This window comes from Rhea americana, unplaced genomic scaffold, assembly GCF_003343005.1.
Source record: "Rhea americana isolate MKP2758 unplaced genomic scaffold, rheAme1 scaffold_178, whole genome shotgun sequence".
Lineage (NCBI taxonomy): Eukaryota > Metazoa > Chordata > Aves > Rheiformes > Rheidae > Rhea > Rhea americana.
This window is the reverse complement of record NW_028185905.1, coordinates 1,817,333-1,834,026: the sequence shown is the minus strand read 5'-3', so window position 1 is coordinate 1,834,026 and position 16,694 is coordinate 1,817,333. Positions and strand designations below refer to the sequence as shown.

Below are 16,694 nucleotides of genomic sequence, written 5' to 3'. Positions count from 1 at the left end.
CAAACACACACACACAAATAAATAGAACACAAACTGTCTCAATGTACTCATACCTGTTTCAACAGGTTCCTAAGTGGGTGTCAATGTAACTACAAAACCAGGGCAATTTAGATACAATAAAATTTCTCCTTCTTGCAGCACAGCATAACTGTTTGCTAGACCAGAGGACAGTCATGTTTTTGAAAGGTATTACACAACAGCTTTTTTATTTAAAACCTTGTGTAAGAAATAGCATAGACTTTCAGTAGATAAACAGGGGATTTCCAAATGAGAGGCAAGAATTTCTCAAATCTTACCAAAAATCAAACTGAATCACATGAGCAGCAGCTCCATCACTCAACTGATGATGAGCAGCAACTCACTCATTTGCAAATTCCGACCTCTGCATTTGTACCTAACCTAAAGCATCCCTCTAAAGGCCTATCAAACAGAAGGCATTAGAACAATAAGCCATTAATAATATTTCCACAGAAACACGGAACTTTTTTTTTGTTTGTTTTTTGTTTTTGCTATTTAAGGCATAGTTTGACAGTTTTTCAGTGGCATTGCAGGCTCATGCAGCTTCCACTATGCGCTCCCCCTCTCCCTAGCACACAAAGAAAAAGATCATTTTCAACTAGAACTAATTCCCTGACTTTCATGACATGACTGCATAAGCAATATAGGAGACTCCAATTTTACTGAAGCTAGTTCAGAATAAAGAAATAATTTCAACTTTCTAATCAGTCAGTCATATTGCCAAATCAGACACTCACAGATAAGATCTCTGAATATCTACATGCAGCTGGTACCATCAGTTGCAACTCATAGGATCATAGGATCAGTACGGTTGGAAGGGACCTCTGGAGATCATCTAGCCCAACCTCCCCGCTCAGCAGGGTCACCTAGAGCATGTTAGACAGGGTCACCTCCAGGCAGGCCTTGAAGATCTCCAGAGAAGGAGACTCCACATCCTCTCTGGGCAACCTGTGCCAGTGCTCCGTCACTCTCACAGTGAAGAAATTCCCCCTCGCATTCAGGCAGAACTTCCTGTGCTTCAATTTCTGCCCATTGCCTCCTGTCCTGTCACATGGGGCAACTGAAAGGAGTTTGTCCCCATCCCCTTGACACTCTCCCTTCAGGTGCTTAGACACATTGATAAGATCCCCCCTCAGTCTTCTCCTCCCCAGGCTGAAGAGGCCCAGCTCTCGCAGCCTTTCCTCGTAGGGTGGGTGCTCCAGCCCTCTGATCATCTTTGTAGCCCTACTCTGGACTCTCTCCAGTAGATCCAGGTCTCTCTCGTAGTGGGGAGCCCAGAACTGGGCACAGTACTCGAGATGAGGCCTCAGCAGGGCTGAGTAGAGGGGCAGGATCACCTCTCTCGACCTGCTGGCAACACTCTTCCTAGCGCACCCCAGGATACCATTGGCCTTCTTGGCCACAAGGGCCCATTGCAGGCTCATGGTCAGCTTGTTGTCCAACAGCACTCCCAGGTCTTTCTCTGCAGAGCTGCTCTCCAGAAGGTCAGCCCCCAGCTTGTACTGGTGCCTAGGGTTATGTTTCCCTAGGTGCAGGACTCTGCACTTGCCCTTGTTGAACCTCGTGAGGTTCGTCTCCGCCCAGCTCTCCAGCCTGTCCAGGTCTCTCTGAAGGGCAGCACAGCCCTCAGGCGCATCAGCCACTCCTTCCAGCTTGGTATCATCAGCAAACTTGCTGAGGAGGCACTCCATCCCCTCATCCAGGTCACTGATGAAAAAGTTGAACAGGATGGGACCCAGCACCGAGCCCTGGGGGACGCCACTAGCCACAGGCCTCCAACTAGACTGCACGCCACTGATGACGACCCTCTGAGGTCCGCCTTTCAGCCAGTTCTCAATCCACCTCACTGGCCACTCGTCTAACCCACACTTCCTGAGCTTACGTAAGAGGATGTTATGGGAGACAGTGTCTAAAGCCTTGCTGAAGTCAAGGTACACAACGTTCACTGCTCTCCCCTCATCTACCCAGCCAGTCATTCCATCATAGAAGGCTATCAGATTGGTTAAGCAGGATTTCCCTTGGTGAATCCATGCTGGCTACTCCTGATCACCTTCTTTTCCTCCATATGTCTGGAGATGACATCCAGAATGAGCTGTTCCATCACCTTTCCAGGGATGGAGGTGAGGCTGACCGGCCTGTAGTTGCCTGGGTCCTCCTTCTTGAAGACTGGAGTGACACTGGCTTTCTTCCAGTCCTCAGGCACCTCTGCAGTTCTCCACGACCTTTCAAAGATGATGGAGAGCGGCTTGGCAACAACACCCGCCAGCTCCCTCAGTACCCGTGGGTGCATCCCATCCGGGCCCACGAATTTGTGGATGTCTAGCCTGCCCAGAAGGTCTCTAATCCTATCCTCCTCAACCAAAGGAAAGTCTTCCCTTCTCTGGACTTTCTCCCTCACATCCAGGCTGCAGGATTCATGAGGGCTGCCCTTAGCAGTGAAGACTGAAGCAAAGAAGGCATGCAGTAATTCTGCCTTCTCTGCATCCCTTGTCACCAGGGGCCCTGCCCCATTCAGTAGCGGGCCCACATTTTCCCCAGTCCTCCTCTTGCTGCTGATGTATTTGAAGAAGCCCTTCCTATTGTCCTTAACATCCCTTGACAGATTTAATTCCAACTGGGCCTTAGCCTTCCTCGCAACATCTCTACATACTCTGACTGCATTCCTATAATTCTCCCAAGTAGCCTGTCCCCTCTTCCACATTCTGTGTATTTTCTTCTTCTGTCTGAATTTGGCCAAGAGCTCCTTGCTGACTCATGAAGGTCTCCTGCCCCTTTTGCTGCACTTCTTACTCACAGGGATGCACCGCTCTTGAGCTTGGAGGATATGATGTTTGAATACTAGCCAGCTCTCCTGGACCCCTCTTCCTTCTAGGGCCTTAACCCATGAGACTCCACCAATTAGGTCTCTGAAGAGCCCTAAGTCCGCTCTCCTAAAGTCATTTAGAAGTAGGCCTTCCTTGAGAAGAAAAGAAAAGAGGAGAAATGGGGGGTGGGTGAAAACACATTAGCAAACATCAGGTTTTGTCAAACTTCTTTTTTGAAGTATTGCTCCATTAGCAACAACAAGAAAAAAAAAAGTCACATCTCAATTATTGGCCTGTTTTTTTCTTCCTCGACATAGCATTATCAAGGACTGTGACAAGTTACCCATAGGTCTATTTTAACCAGAGCAGGAATTCAAAGATGACAGAAATGTAACACTGGTCATATATGCGCACATCTTGCTCTTACTCTCGTGAAAAGGCCTGAAGTCTGGCTAATCTTAGCAATTTCATCCTCTGTTTTTGCCCTGACCTGAAGAAAATGTTCTCCTAACCCCCAAAACAATGGAAAAGTGGGGAAAAGAAGAAAAAAAAGTCACTTCTCTCTCTCATACTGATTACTGCTAAGCCTGAGAAATTTAACTACTTACTATATAAACTTCCCAGGAAATTTTTGTAAGGGTATCCAATTTAATACGCAAAGACAGTAGAACAGGTGCAAAATTTGAGGGGGAAATATATATATATATATATATATATATATATATATATGCACACACACACACATATACATACACACATACATATACTGGATATTTATATATATATAAAAGTGTATATATTGTGTGTACAGAGGGAACACCACTCATTTCAGGATTGGATTACCATACAGGATGTTCGAGCACAAAAACRAAATGGAAAGTTTTATGGAAAACACAGAAGCCAAAATTCAAGTGATATTAACATACAAGAAAACCAGTCCTGATCAGCCAAACATTAAGGAGTGCTATATGTTTCATCATCACTAAGCAGTGGGGCAATTTGAGGGAAAATTAACTAGTTGCAGAGGCCAGAAATACTTTTTCTAACATTTGGCTGACCTAGAATTTCAGAACAACGGCTCTTCCTTTTGTACACAGACCTAGCCAGTGATTTTTTTCTCTGCTTCAAGACTGAACTGTTACATGACACACAGTCTTAGTACTCACCTGGAGGTCACTTCCCCTGTTCTGGCCCCAAATGCAGCACTTCAGTACTCTAGCCAGTACTCTGCCCAGAAAACAGAAGGAGACAAAGTACTAGCAGTACTGTGATGAAGAACGACCAGTATCACTCACAGCAGAGTCTGGTACTAATGCTGAGTGTTGGCCGAGGCTCAGCTGTCCACAAGATCACTCCTCATTTCACTCATTACACAACTTCAACAATTTCATTAGTAGAGAAGCTGCAGAGAGAACTTCATTGCAAACTTCCGACCCTTTGTTCTGGGACACTGACTGCAGAATTCAGTACAATGGGACAGTATGCCAGTCTTGTGTGTATTAACTCATTAGTGCCATTGCACTCCTTGCTTTTTTTCTAGTTGTCCCCTAGCAACTACATTAGGGAAGGGTGTTGGCTCCTTGTTCAGGAAGGCTGAGTATGCATTATTTCCTGCTGAAGGAGGTCTAGTCATGGAAAGGAGGGGCAAAGAACTTGTTCCTCTTTCCAGAGGCACATGATGATATCCTCCAGTTTTTGAAACTGTGTCTATATCTATATACTATACCAACGTTTCAATTAGCAAAAAGAAGTCTGTCTAAATTTGTGCTCTACTAAAAAAAGCACAAGTGTTAGCATGCTTATACATTTAGAACCTCTTATCCATCTCCCATTCATGACCAAGGAATAGGAATGCTACTTACCAAAAAAAAGAAGTTTTAAGATGTGATCTTCATGTGCATGCTCCCACTGTCGGTACAAATACTAGCAACAGGGATATCTTTTTGCCTTGGAAGCAATTATAGGCTATTCACTCATTGCCTTTTGGTGTACCCATATACAGACAAAAAGAGGGAGAAATGCCTCTTATATTGCTGGCCTCTCCAAACCTCAGAATACCCAAAATTAAGCAGAAGAGAAAATAAGCAGGGTGCAGTTCGAGTAGAAACACTGAAAAACTTGAAAAGTTATGCCCAGTAGCTTTTTCTTCTGAGTGATTTCATGCAAATTCTTCTAAAGTGCAAGCAACTCCAAGCAGCACTGTACAGCCTACGCAGAAATGCGGAGGGTTATCTGAGTATCATTAGAAGAGTGACTGAAAAGCTGCTCAACTACTAACCATCATCTGGAAGCTATGTAAAAGCTGCATGCAGTGGTTAGTGAAACTGCAGACAAAGGTCAGACAGTCTTTTCACAGAGCCATTTGAGCTCTCAGAAGACACCCATAGCACAATGAATAGCAGCACTCTTGTAGAAGGTTAAGAGTCCACTGTTGAGCCCAACAACCTGTGTGTCAACACAGCAATATTCTAGGTGCCATCTGCTATGGAAAGAGAGGCAAGGGACTACCCTAAAGCCTTTCAGCCTGTTCAAGACAAAGTATGCGTGCTGCCCAAGAGAATGAACTTGTTTATAAATCTGAACTGCATATAGTTCAGGAAAAAGTGATTAACAGTACTCTTGTGTAAAAAACACAGCTTAGAAATGCAGATTTTAAACAGAAAGAGCCTTACAATCCATCCCCTTGTTGAAAGTGACATGTTCTTGACCTCAGACAGAGGCTCCTACTCTGAATCCGCCCAGCACTCATAGTCTGATATGGGACTACCAAAACATCCCCTAAGAATATCAGCTGTCCATCTCCTTGATCTTGAGCTGAGGTGAGTAGTACAACAGAGCATGAATTTGGTGATACACCAAGTTCAGGACCTTTCACGTAACACAATACTCCAGGCTGGGACTCTACACATGCTCTTGTGGGAACAGGCCTTTGAGTGATGGCTGGCAGAGCTAATTCCAGAACATCAGTGGCAAAGGCTGAGATCACTGGAGCTGCAATTGTCTCACAGAGAACCAAAACAGTACTTTAAACACAATTATCTACAGCAAGACTGTAAAGTCCATCTTCAAAGTAACACAGTATAGTATGTCTTGAAATAAACTCCTGTAATCTCAAGCTCTACACTCAACCTACAGCACTATATTTTGCCACTTTATCAGAATAAAAGAAATAGCTTTCTGCTCACTGGATCTTCAAGAAAATGATTCCTGCAGGAATCATTTTTTGGTTACACCCAAATAACAGCTAGTAAAGAATACCGAATCATAACTCCATTCACTCAGTACAGCTACCACCATGTCAAAATAGGGTTCACCATTCACTCCTTCCTCTCCTCTCACACTGAAACWCACCAGGCAAGCTGTCAAAACTACAAAGCAAGTCAGATGACATACCCAGGCAGTTACTACAGCTTAACATTTTCATGCTCGTGGCGAATTTCCATGGGCGGTGGTGATATTTGGGATTTTTTTCCATTTGCACTGCATTCCCAATTGCATTACAGAAGTTACAAAACAAATCAAAGCCTGTCAACTGGACACCAGAAATAAAGACCTTAAAAAAAAAATTCTCAACCCTCCCAAACTGCCTTAGAGTAATTCACCTTTCCTCTATGCAACTGCTCCATGCCTACTAACACAAAACCAAGAAAAACAGAAGCATCTGCCAGAACGTTCTGAAGGCTATCCAGTTTAGGACCCTGGCAAACACAGTTGCTGACAATGCTTTCCAACTACCTCAATCATATTTCAACCAGGAAATTAAGACTGAAAAAAAAAACCAAAAACAAACAAACAAAAAAACCCCACACATTCCACTTGCTTTGGTTTTGTATTTTTTAAAATAATTACTTTCCTCTGGAAAGTAACAAGTGGTTGGTATAATCACTAAAACATCGTGATTGCAAACAAATGGAACTTTTCGTTAGATTAGGTAACTTCTTGCTCCATCAAATACGCTATACCTATTCATATTTATCTAAGTTATTATACAGAGCACATAGAGAATTAGCTGATGAAATTTTATTTTGTGATAGAAAGTTTTGAATGTCGTATTTGTAAGTTTTTATTTGATGTGCCACAATGTATTTGGGAATCACTGCATTACTAAAAATGCATCAAAAATGGGCTTTAGATTTGCCTTTATTAGCTGTTTCTCACGCTCAGAAAGTCCACAGAGCTTAACAAGTAGATTTTGCACTAAAATCCAGGCAACAGTAGTATTAACCCTAATGAACAAGCCAATGGATTGGTTTTAGTAACCCTAAATCAGACTTAACTGAAGTTATGTGACCAAAGATGTCCATAAGTATCTAGCAAAACCTTCAGAAGTACTTAAGCATACTAACTTCTAACTCCTACAAAAATCAATGAATATAAGCTGTTAACTTGCAAGCATACTTCTTAAATAATACTAGACCTTTATGTACATCTTTGAAGCTGCCACTCTATGTCATTTTTAATGGAAAAAAAAAAAAACTTATTCTTCCCCTCCTGCACTTAAACATCAGCTTTCTTGGCTTCCCCACCACACCAAACTCTGTATCATTTATACAACTCTGAACATAGCATTCCAAGCAAAGACCATATCCTGTACACTGCTGGCTGAGTTTAAGTGAAAAGCAATTAAAGCAAAACTTCTTCTACCCAAATGAAACAAAGTCAGATATCTGTCTCCTGAATCAAAGTTTAAAACACAATTAAAAAAGAAAAAGCAGCAGCTTAAAACAGATCTTATCAATGCAGTATATTTTGTCTTAAGTGTTTTCAATAGACTACAAAGAGCAAAGGCTAGAAAGACAGCTGATCGCTGATAAGATTTAATTTCATATTGGTATACTTAGAAAGAAGAAAAGCTTAGATAATTTTAAGACTTACTTTTAAACTTTTTTAAAGCTGTTAGCCATATACTCTTAAATTTCACTCTGAAACTGACAGCCAGGGCACATGAAGTAGCACTAGAAGTTGAGGCTTCAAGTGAAGTGTACTGCAGTAATTCAAAAAAGGAGCAGCGTTCCTTCATTTCTGTAGACACAGACAACACACAACAAACAGAATCCAATCTTGCTTTTCTATTCTGCCTTTAGCACTCTATCCAGATGCAAAATAAGCCTAGTGCATCCAGACAGGGCAATTATCCTAGTACATTCAGACTGCTGCAGAAGCACACAATGTATTCACATATATGCAAATAACTTGTTCAGTTTTGAGAGAGATTCTCTATGTACCAGTACAGGTGAGCCTAATAAGAGCCTTAATATCCCCTCCAGCCAGGAAAAGCCTAGTGTCCTTGTATGACATGCCTACACAGGAAAAGAACCTTCTTTGAAGCCCCCTCTCACACATTAGGCATATGAAGTGGTCCTCCAGAGCAGCCAGACAAGGAAATTTACTGTAGTACAGAGAAACCTCAGTTATACACAAAACATTCTCCATACTGAAGCACACTACTGTTTAAGTCAGCACTTGCCCCAGAGCTTAAAAGTGACATACAGCATGCAACAGAACAGAAAACAAGGATAAGCACTGGATGAAGAAATTAGTGCATACCCAAAAACATGACTCATTCTATCCTCAGAGCTTTTCCAGGACACAGTAGTGACCATCAATTATCAAAAAGGGGACTATTATAATCCATTAGTCCTATGGATTAAATACAGATGCAAGCTGACCTGTATCATGCAAAACAATATTAACATAACTACAGGACACATTTCATTTCTTCTTTGTGTACAGCTTAACAACTACTGCATTTTCTTCTCATTCTTTTCCTTTTATTTGCAAAGTTGCATATTCACAATAATTTCCTATGCTTTTGAGGTAATACAATAAATTGCTCATAAATCACTGAAGTACACCATAAACTGTAGTTGGGCTGCATACCTCTGGACATTAGAATGCAAAACAAATAGAAATATTTTTAGATCTAAAACAGTCAGATTTGCATAGAGCTGAAAGATGAGCTCAGAAATACAAACCTAAAACAACCCTCAGCCTTCTTCTGATTTGAAGGGCTCTTAAGGTATGTTGTGTGTCATGTTCTCTTGAGATTTACTCTGAAGCAAAGAGACCTAAAACCTTCAGCTGTAACTGTGGTCCACTCCACCAGGCTTCCAGCACTCCAAGCTGGATTCCTTATACTGCTGTTACCATCGTCTTCAGAATCCTCCACAAGGTAGTGAGCTAACTCTACAGTTTCAAAGCTCGTTGTAAACTTTCCTAAACTTACTAATTTGCAGATTAACCTAAACGGAATTTAAATCAGAATCCGCACACACCTTGCTTATTTTAGAATGTATTTGCTACAGAATACATGCAACAGAAAGACAAGTCACTCAGAACTGTACAAAAATAGGTGAGGAAAAACTAATTCTGCTTTTCTCAAACCACCTTCCTAGTATAGCTCTCCTGTGGTGTCTCACTGTTTAATGAAGGCTCATAAGCCACATATTCTACCTGAACTGCCTGAACTTTTCAAAATTCAGGTTGATAATCTGAAACAATGCAAAACGCTATCATCTTTCTGAAAACCTCCAATTTGCAATGGAGAAACATCCTGAGACTAATTCACCATGTAAAAGARTAACTACTGTATTTCTTCCAGAAGATTTAAGCCGCAGCGTAATATTTTAATACTGTATCTGCAGACAAAAGCTCCCTCAACACCGGGTATCTTCACCTTCACAGGCATTGTTGAGCCAGCTTTACAAAGTTATACACAAAATAAGCACGAAGAGATCTTCTCATTTAGCAATAGCTCTATATTTATTCAATCTTTATGGAAACCAATGCCTTCTATACTTCTCTCTATTCCTTGCTTTTGGTACTCTGTCTCCAGGGAGAGGGGTAAAAAGTTCTCACAGGTTGCTTCTATTTTGGATAAAAATCTTTTTACACTTCTGTGAGCATGCACTGTCACGTCATGACAGAATAGGGTATTTCTTTACTCAGTTTCATCTGACCTGCTACAGTTTTTCTATATAGACTACAGTGATTTGGGAACAGAAAGTAAATATAAATGCAAAAGACAGTTATTCAGGAAGCTATTTTTATTCATGAAACACATATTTGGTCCAAGTATAGTACTGCAATTCCTTCATTCATAATCTTTAGTTTAGCACCAGTGCTTGTCTCAATTTCCTTCATGATTTCAGGCAATGTCTTTGTTGCTTACCGTGTCCCTTTCTTCAAGGGGCAAAAACAACCCTTGTCTCACAAGACTATTGCAAATTATTAGCTGAGGTCAAAGTGCTAATTACAATGGAAGAACGCTGACTTCAAGAAAGAATAAAGGCAAAGGAGAGTGGAGTACCATTAAATAACTATAAGCTACTCATATTCAGTTCATGTCTCTGGTATATGCTCCTTAGGATATAGCTACTCAAAGCAACATTTTGTCAAACATTCAAAGCTGTTGTGCATACACTGTTGTGTTTCAGTTCAGAAACCCTGAGCTTCTACTTTAGCATGAAACTGAACACTAGCCAATTTTCACATTACCCTTTTTTAATATTTAGAGGAAAAAAAAAATAGTTTCTACTTCTAGATACAGTATCCGTTGGTTACAGGGACAGCAAACCCATGATAATGTTGATGCAATGCAAATTAACATGGCATTCAAATAATTTTAGTTGCCCTTTAGATGCACTCCTGTTCTAGAAACTTCCTATTCTAGTTTGAATATAAGCTACAGTATCTGAGTAGTATATCATGATGTATAGCATATGATAGAAGGGAGGAGAAGGGGATTTGTACTTCAGGTGCTTACTATTCCACACCCAGTGCTGTCAACTTTACAAAACTCACCTTTTTGACTTCCAAAAAAGAATCATCAAATATCTTGCTCTGCTAATAAGTCTTCTTCCTCTTCTTACAGATATAACTCCCAACTCCCAATCTGAAAATCTCTCACTATGCACAGACGAGGAACTCTCCTATCCATACCCATAGCTCTGAGGCACTGTCATCAATAGCACAAGCAAGATGCTACAGTACTTAGTTCACATGTTACGTATCAATTACCTTACTGGTAAAGAAGTCGAATACAGAGAACCCCAGACCAACAACATTAACAAAAGCAACTAAAACAGAACTCTAAGAGATCATTACTTTTGAAAGTAAACCAACTCCCTGCCAACAATGTAGCTGAAAGCCCTTTTCTGCCTGTACAGAACAAAGTAAGAGATAAAACAAGCAAACCAAAAAAAAGAAAGCTAAAAAGCAAAAGAACAATTTACACACCAGCTGCTTAGTGAAGAAGAAAAGTTAACACGTATAGACCATGAACCCAAGCATTTTTGCTCTCATGGGAGTCTCTTAATCATTAAACTAATGAATTTGCTCTCCTCCTTTTGGTCACTTAATCTTTGTCTTAGCATATCTCAGCAGTCAGAGCACTTGTCTGGTGAGTGGAAGCTCTGCTCAAAGAGGTTCAAATACTATTTCCCAGTCCCCAAACGATGTTTGATTAGTGGCCTGTAAGCTACTTGTACATACTTGAAAGGGAATTTCTGATTCTCAAAGCTGAAGCTGTGCACAGGAGTTAAAGATTAACTCCTGTTACAGGATACACAGTGATACAAAGGATACAGGTGATACAAAGGCTGTATCACCACTAGTGTTTTAAAGACACAATTCATTCTTCAGAAAACATACTGGCAATTACTAGCCATTGTCTCAAATATCTGAAGACTTGTTTTGAAAACAATGAGGAAACACATCTTGCCTCTGACAAAGAGCAGGGAAATCTAATGCCTAGCCTTGTCAATACTGAAGCAATATTCAGCAGCAAACATGAGGTGGCCAAGAAATTTTATTGTCAAAGATTAGTTACCTAAGACTTGAAATCTCCAGGACTAACTAATAGCTGAATGAATATATTAAACCTGTTGCCACTTTAGACATTTTTGCCCAAACCCTCCTGCAAATTTGAACATAGAATCATAGAATAGAATCATAGAATCAGTAAGGTTGGAAGGGACCTCTGGAGATCACCTAGTCCAACCTCCCTGCTCAGCAGGGTCACCTAGAGCATGTTAGACAGCGTTGCGTCCAGGCAGGCCTTGATATTTCATGATATTTCACAGAGTATGAACACTTCAGAAAGCATTTATTCTGAAGTCAATAACCAAAAGAGTCCATAATAGATGCCTTTGGGGCCCTTCAAGCACCAAAGGTGACTATAATGGAACTCACTTCTCCCTGCTGCCAAACATTAGATCCTGAAGATTCAAAGGGAAAGAGTGGAGGAGGGAAGGAGGATTCAAAGGAGGATTCTGAGATGAATCTGGATCTTTCTCAGTACTTCAAACCTCATCCAAATCTGTATGAATAGTTATTAGCAGACAGTAACTTCCTTAGTGTCCTCTCTGAGGTGATAGTAGTGACAACTGTTATGAAGCACCTAAGCAGAGGGATTCAGTTTATGGCATAGTTTCTTACCTCCTTCAAAAATATGCTATACATTCTTGGTAATAAAGCATAAGCTATTAGAATTTTGGAATGAAATACTGCAAAAGAGTCCCTTAAGCTCTGCCAACAGCGATTTTGTACAAATGCTCCATTTCCTCCTCCGTAACATCACTTCAGTAAAACATGTCCGTCTTCTTGGGGCAAACTTATAGAAATGCTCAGAAATTTATCATCAGTTAATGAAGAAACAAAATTTTTCGGTTCTTACTCCACATCATCTTTTGAAGGATAAAGGCAGACTCGAGTATTCAGTGAACCTTGACAAAGCATGTTGTTGACTTCTTAGAACTTTTTTAAACACATCCTCCTTATTTTTCTACTGCATCAGAAGTTTTTTTCTGTGGCATACCTCTTGACCAGTTTGCTGGAGTCTAAGCTAATGATCAGTGTCATTACTAATTACAAAACGCAAACAACCCAAACGCAGGCATTRTTTTAAAAAGTGTATGTGTGTGACATATCACCATATCACTTCTTCAATCTTATTCTTTAAAGTTTCTCTCTGTCGAAGCTGCTCTGTCGAAGCATGCAAGATTTCAAGTAAAAGCTCAAGTTGTGCTAAGTTGTGAGAAGAGATGACTGCCATGAATGGAAGCACTAAACAAACTAACCCATTTCATTCTTGTTCTTCACTTACAGCATATTAAACTGGTTATCCTCAGAAGATTTAAAACTAGCAACAATAAGAGTTTACACATTCACTTTTAATAATTCCCTTTTCCTGACATAGCAGATACAGGAATCTGCCCCCATACACTGCATGTTCAGATCATACTTTCATCATTGTCTGAATGAAGAAATACAACATGCTTTCACACTGCATAAATATGGAGATAACACAGAAGGAGGAGGGGGCTACATGTATGCTGGAAGACAGGAATAAATTCAAAATTATTTCAATACATTAAACAAAAAGATCATGAAAAACAGAGTAATATTCAGAGTCAAGTAAGTGGTAATACATTTAAGAAAACGTAATTGGCTGCACAAACATAGAACGAGGAACAAACTTCAGCAGCATACCTTCAAGGAAAAGGATGGCAAGTCAGCAAAACTCCACCACATCATGCCATTATGAAAACAGAGATACCATGCTGGAATGTATGAATAACAGCATACCTAGCAGGATACACGAAATAATCCTTATGCTCTTATCAGCATGTTAATGCCCCAGGTGGAAGACTTCTTCCTGTTTTGGCAGTGCACTTCCAGAAAGACATGGAGTAAGTGGAGAGATGTCAAAACAATCCAGGAACAATGACCTCATCTATTAAATAGGACCCACAGGGAAACATGAAAGAATTGGGTTTTTTTAGTCTAAGAGAAAAGAGCAAGGAAATATGTTGTAACAATTCAGATTTTTAAAAGGCTGCAGTTACAAGAATAACCTGTTTTCCACGTCTGTCAGTAAGAATGCAGTAATACTGCAGCAAGATATACACAAGTTGGATACCAGGGGATCCTTCCAGTGTTAAGAATACTGACGCACCAGGAMAATTGCTGAGGAGTAGCTATGGAATCCCTGTCACAGAAGTCCTTAAGAAGGTTTTATGCAAGTGCACCAGGAAAAAGCTAGGCAAAGCTTCATTTGCCTCTGTCAGGTAGAAAAGTAGAGGTAGCTGCTAAAGGTCCCTACAAACTTTCTTTTTTTCTTTTTTTTTTTAATTAATCTATATAGCTGCTCAGAAACACAGTCAAAGAATAAATTACATAGAAATTATTCCATTTACAAAGTATCACAACTCCCTTTAACACATCAGCAGTTTCAAACCCACATAGTCTTACCTCTTGGCTTCCTCCAAATGACAAAGATATTCATAAGCCACGTTCTGGCGCCGTCTTTCATCCATCTCCTCTGCTGTTAACCTCTCATTATCCAGGACAGCTGCAAACAATCAGACAGATTCTCAGGTTCTTGAGGATTGAATTCAACCGAACAGACAAACCAAAATCAGACCCAGCCTTTCCCATAGGAGTTCACTCTTATTTGATTCAGAAAAATGAAGAATCAAATAGACCTGTTCTTCACAAAAAATAGAAAAAGTAAAGTTGAAGTTATCCCATTTCCTTACCCTTCCTCCCTTGTCACATAAATTTGTCTCTTTCATTCTTTGATTTCTCCATTTGCTTCTGACTTTTTTTTAAAAAAAAATCTTCTACTTTCTTATAAACAGTCCCTTATTTTTTTCTAGCTTTGCCTTTCTCTTCAAGCATCACTGACCATGTCCCTCCCTCTAGCTTCTGATTTTGGTAAATAAAGATTAAAGAAGGACAATAATACATCATCACAATATAAAATCCCTTTTATATAGTTACACTTCATCTTTTAGGGACCCTAAAAGAGTCAGAAATGGTACTCATAATTCTCACATGGAAAGGAACTGTTCAGACCCACAACCTGCACATCATGTTTAGATCAGCCTGAGGATCTGTAAAGGAACATACCCCGAAGTCTTTCAGACTATGTTCAAAATCTCACTGATGCAACCTTTTCTTTTCCACTCTTAGAACTAAATACCTCAACCACGCTCTTAGGGTGTGGGGGAGGGGGGAAGGGGGGAAGGAGGAGAAAAAAAAAAAGCGCATTCTTCAGGTTTCAAGCAGTAGTTTGACAAATAGGAAATGTCTCATACCATTATTAATCAAAGGTTAACTTGCCCCTATAATACCTTCATGAAATAAGTATAGCAAAAAAGGCATCAACTGCAGTACTGGGTATCAAACAAGATTTTGCTTCAAAACGCCACAGGTCTCAGAACTGGCTCAGAGTATCTCAGAAGATTATTATTACTTCAACCTTTCCCAAAGTTGCAAGAGCTGAAAGCTGTGACAAATCACTTAGTAAAGCCCACCAGCAGGGAAATTTCTCTCTCCTCTGGACTCTCCCACCTCAATACTTCCTCCTCACTTCAAGCCAACAGCACGGAGCGCACGGTGCTTCCTGCAGGTCCCGCCTGCCGCAAGCCGCCTGCACGGCGGCCAACACGCAGCCCCACGCTGCCACCGCTGCGTCCACAAAACGCATCACCGCGGCACTGCAGTCTCTCCCCTTGCTTATTTTTGACGTGACATCAGAGCACAAACTCAAATGTTCATCGTAAACTCCAAACGCGAGCTTAAACTGGGGCCTCCCTCACAAACCCTATTTCCTAGGGGGTGAATTCCTCCAGTCGCCCACAGGTCTGAACACGTTTCACCCGGGAACCGCAGATGCCTCGGCCCACAGGCACCGCAGGGGAAGAGGAAGGGCCGCCCCGCGGCAGCGGGACGCCCGCGCCCTCCTGGGGCTTCCCTCCTCCGCCGCACCCCCACGCCGGGAGCATCCCCCCGCCGCGCCGCCCCTCCCGTGGGGGGGGGGGGAACCCCCCCCCCCCCCCCCCCCCCCCCCCCCGGGGGGGGGGGGGGGAACCCCCCCCCCGCCGCGCCGCCCCCCCCGGGGGGGGGGAAGGGGATATCCCCCCCCCGCCGCGCCGCCCCTCCCGTGGGGGGGGAAGGGGATCYCCCCCCCSCSSCGCSSCSCCYCCCGGGCGGCCGCGCGCCMCCYCCCCCGCCGCGCCCGGCCGCGCCCGCCCATCGCGGCGGACATCTTGGGCGCGGCCCGCGCCCCGCGGCGGGAGGCGCGAGCAGCCTCGCGAGGCGGCGGCGCGGCAGCGGTGGCGGCTGCCCCGCGCCTGCTGCCCGCGCTCTTCGCTAGCGCCAGGGACGCCGGGCTCGGCGGAGCTCCCGCGCGGGCCGGACCGGCCGCACCCGCAGCTCTGCCCGCGGACGAAGCCCCGCGGCGCCCTCTGTGCCCGCCGCGTCCCGGCCTCCGCTTTCAGCATCGGCCCCAGGGCACAGACGAGCAGCGCGGGCCGGCGGGGCGTCGCCGGGCAGGATACTCCTTGGCGGCCGCCTGGCTCCGCCGGACGCAGCCGCCGCTCCGTACTCACAGCCGTAGTGGGGCCGGGACATGGCGAGCCCGTCTACCTCCTCGGCCGCCGCCATGGTGCTGCGCTGGGCCGCGGCCGCCCGGAGCTGGGTGCGGGCGCGGCGGTTCCTCTTCCTGCCGCGCCGGGTGTGGCGGAGGAGGAGCCGCCGCTCCGCGCTCGCTCCCCGCCCCACCCCGGCCGCGCCCGGCCGCCTCCGCCGCCGCGGGGGCGAGGCTCCGCCGCGCCCGGCCTTTCCGCGACACAGCTCGGCCTCGGGGCGCCGCGGGGCAGTTTCCCCCGCCCGCCCCAGCCCCGCGGCGCTGGCCGCACTCAGCGCCCGGCTCCGCACCGTCCCGCTTCCCTCAGCCCGGCCGCGCACGGCGCGCCGCCAGCCTCGGGCACGGGGCCCTTCCCCACGCGGGGCGCTGTCATCGCCCGGCCCGCCCCACACGGGGCGCTGCCGCTGCCCCTCCACCTCCACCTCACGCGAGGCGCT

General features: G+C 43.7%; 1 protein-coding gene across 3 annotated transcripts in view; it reads right to left on the bottom strand.

Moving 5' to 3' along the window:
* The window catches only part of IQGAP1 (IQ motif containing GTPase activating protein 1), a 76,844-nt gene extending 60,481 nt beyond the window's left edge, over positions 1 to 16,363 (bottom strand). Inside the window, exons 1-2 of one of the 3 annotated variants that reach the window (XM_085301574.1) lie at positions 16,220 to 16,363; positions 14,076 to 14,175 (exon numbers count right to left, since the gene is read on the bottom strand). In XM_085301574.1, coding sequence (XP_085157700.1) covers positions 14,076 to 14,175; positions 16,220 to 16,274 — 155 coding nt within the window. In that variant the 5' untranslated portion in view covers positions 16,275 to 16,363. Of the gene's footprint in view, positions 1 to 7,697; positions 7,845 to 13,409; positions 13,558 to 14,075; positions 14,176 to 16,219 lie in introns of those variants that run through there. The other 2 variants (XM_085301575.1, XM_085301576.1) reach the window with 2 other exon arrangements.
* Positions 16,364 to 16,694: the final 331 nt, after the last annotated feature.